Source organism: Rhea americana, unplaced genomic scaffold (assembly GCF_003343005.1).
Source record: "Rhea americana isolate MKP2758 unplaced genomic scaffold, rheAme1 scaffold_641, whole genome shotgun sequence".
NCBI lineage: Eukaryota > Metazoa > Chordata > Aves > Rheiformes > Rheidae > Rhea > Rhea americana.
Window position 1 is genome coordinate 11,213 of NW_028186803.1, and position 2,181 is coordinate 13,393.

Here is a 2,181-nt window from a genome sequence, read left to right on the forward strand (position 1 = left end):
GGCCCGGGGTTCCCGGGGCCCTCGGCGTGACGCTCGGGAACCCCCAGCCCGGTACCGGCGGTACCGCCGGTGCGGCAGCCGGTGTCCCCAGCACGGCACCCCGGTATCTGCGGCACCGCCGCCGGGACATCCCGGTGCTCCTGCTCTGACACAGCCGGTACCGCGGTGAAGCCGGCACAGCGGCCTCGGCGTGCCCCGTGCCGCCGGCACCGCTCCTCAGCATGCCTGGTCCGGTGTCCCCGGTACCCCTAACGCCCCGGTACCACTGGTCCGGTGCCCCGATCTGCCCGGCATGGCGTCCCCGGTATCCCTGGTTCCGCCAACGTGACACCCCAGTGCCGCCGGCCCGCTGTGCCCAGCGCAGCCCAGCCCCGCTGGGTGCGTGGCGGTGCTGGGCCTGGCGCACGGCCCGGCCGGCCGCTGCGGAGCGCCGCTGGTGCCCGGCTCCCGGGGAGCGCCAGGGCTCGGGGCGAGCTCCGGACCCGGCTCGGGGGCCGCGTGTCCCCCTGGGGCCTCCAGCGCGGGGCCGCGGGGCCGCGGCGCTCACGGCTCTCCGCCTTGCCTCCTCCAGGCCCGCATGTCATCCTTTTCCGGCTTCTCCCGCGGCAGGAAGGTGGCCCTGGGGGCCCTGGGGGCGGTGGCGGCGGGCGGCGCGGGGCTCGCCCTCGCGCTGCACGCGGCCGTGAGCGCCGGCGAGCTGGAAATGCACCCGCCCAGCTTCCCCTGGAGCCACGGCGGCATGCTCTCCTCCCTGGACCACCGCAGGTAGGCCGGGGGCGGGCGGGCGGGCGCCCCGGGGTGCCGGAGCGCCCCGGGGCTCAGGCGTGGCCCCTCCTTGCAGCCTGCGGCGAGGCTACCAGGTGTACAAGCAGGTGTGCTCCGCCTGCCACAGCATGGAGTACCTGGCCTTCCGCAACCTCATCGGCGTCACCCACACCGAGGCCGAGGCCAAGGCGCTGGCCGAGGAGGTGAGTGGCGCCGCGGCGGGGCGGCCCGCCCGCGGTTCCCCGCCTGAGCGCCGCCTCCCTGCCCCAGGTGGAGGTGGTGGACGGCCCGGATGAGAACGGGGAGATGTTCACGCGCCCCGGGAAGATCTCCGACTACTTCCCCAAGCCCTACCCCAACGCCGAGGCGGCGCGAGCCGCCAACAACGGGGCGCTGCCCCCCGACCTCAGCTACATCGTCAACGCGCGGTGAGAGGCTGCTGCGCCAGCCGCGCGCCCTGGGGCCCCACTTAGCCGGCCCCGTGCCGCGGAGCGTGGCTGAGGAGGTCCCCGCTGTGGGGGACCCCCATCTCCCGTGCTCGGGGGCGGCCAGCGAGGCCTCCGGAGCCCGATTCCGGGTTCATCCCGCGTCTGTGTTGCAGGCACGGGGGCGAGGACTACGTGTTCTCCCTCCTCACCGGCTACTGCGACCCCCCCGCTGGCGTCTCGGTGAGGGAGGGGCTGTACTACAACCCCTACTTCCCCGGACAGGCCATCGGCATGGCCCCCCCCATCTACAACGAGATCCTGGAATACGACGACGGTAAGAGGGGGCCCGCGAGGCCGGGGGCTGGCGGGCCGGGGGCTGCGCCGGGGCGCTCAGCTCCCTCTGCCCTCCCCAGGCACCCCCGCCACCATGTCGCAGATCGCCAAGGACATCTGCACCTTCCTGAGGTGGGCGGCCGAGCCCGAGCACGACCACCGCAAACGCATGGGCCTGAAGGTGGGTGCGGCGGGGGGCTCGCRCGTCGCCGCCCCTCCCCGGGCGCCTCGGCCCCTTCCCGCTGCGGCTGCGTTAACTGCCGCGSCGCGGCGCGGGGCCGGCCCCGCGGGCCGCCCCCCTGACGCCTCCCCTGCTCCGCAGATGCTGATGATCACGGGTCTCCTGGCATCTCTCCTCTACTACATGAAGCGCCACAAATGGTCTGTACTAAAGAGCAGGAAAATGGTGTACCGGCCCCCCAAGTAGACGTGGGAGCGGGGTGCCCCCTGCCCTGGTTGCGCGGCCTCGGCCGCGTGCCTGTGTCGCACAACCTCCGGGGCGCAGGGACCCACGCGCAGCTGGACGGACAGACGGGCACAGCGCGCGCCGCGCGGACGCACCGGCTCCGCTATTTAACAACGCCCCCTCCACCCACACACGCCGCTGGGCTGCGTTCCGCGTGGCGGGCTGCCGTCTGTGCTCGTGCAGGTTGGG

General features: G+C 74.4%; 1 protein-coding gene across 1 annotated transcript; it reads left to right on the forward strand.

The window, feature by feature from the left end:
- The first annotated feature begins 562 nt into the window (after positions 1-562).
- Positions 563-2,175, forward strand: CYC1 (cytochrome c1). The gene is made up of 6 exons (XM_085320577.1): positions 563-765; positions 842-968; positions 1,036-1,193; positions 1,367-1,527; positions 1,607-1,707; positions 1,849-2,175. The coding sequence occupies exons 1-6, from the start codon at positions 578-580 to the stop codon at positions 1,951-1,953; spliced, it is 840 nt and encodes a 279-aa protein (XP_085176703.1). The 5' UTR covers positions 563-577; the 3' UTR covers positions 1,954-2,175.
- The last annotated feature ends 6 nt before the right edge of the window (positions 2,176-2,181 follow it).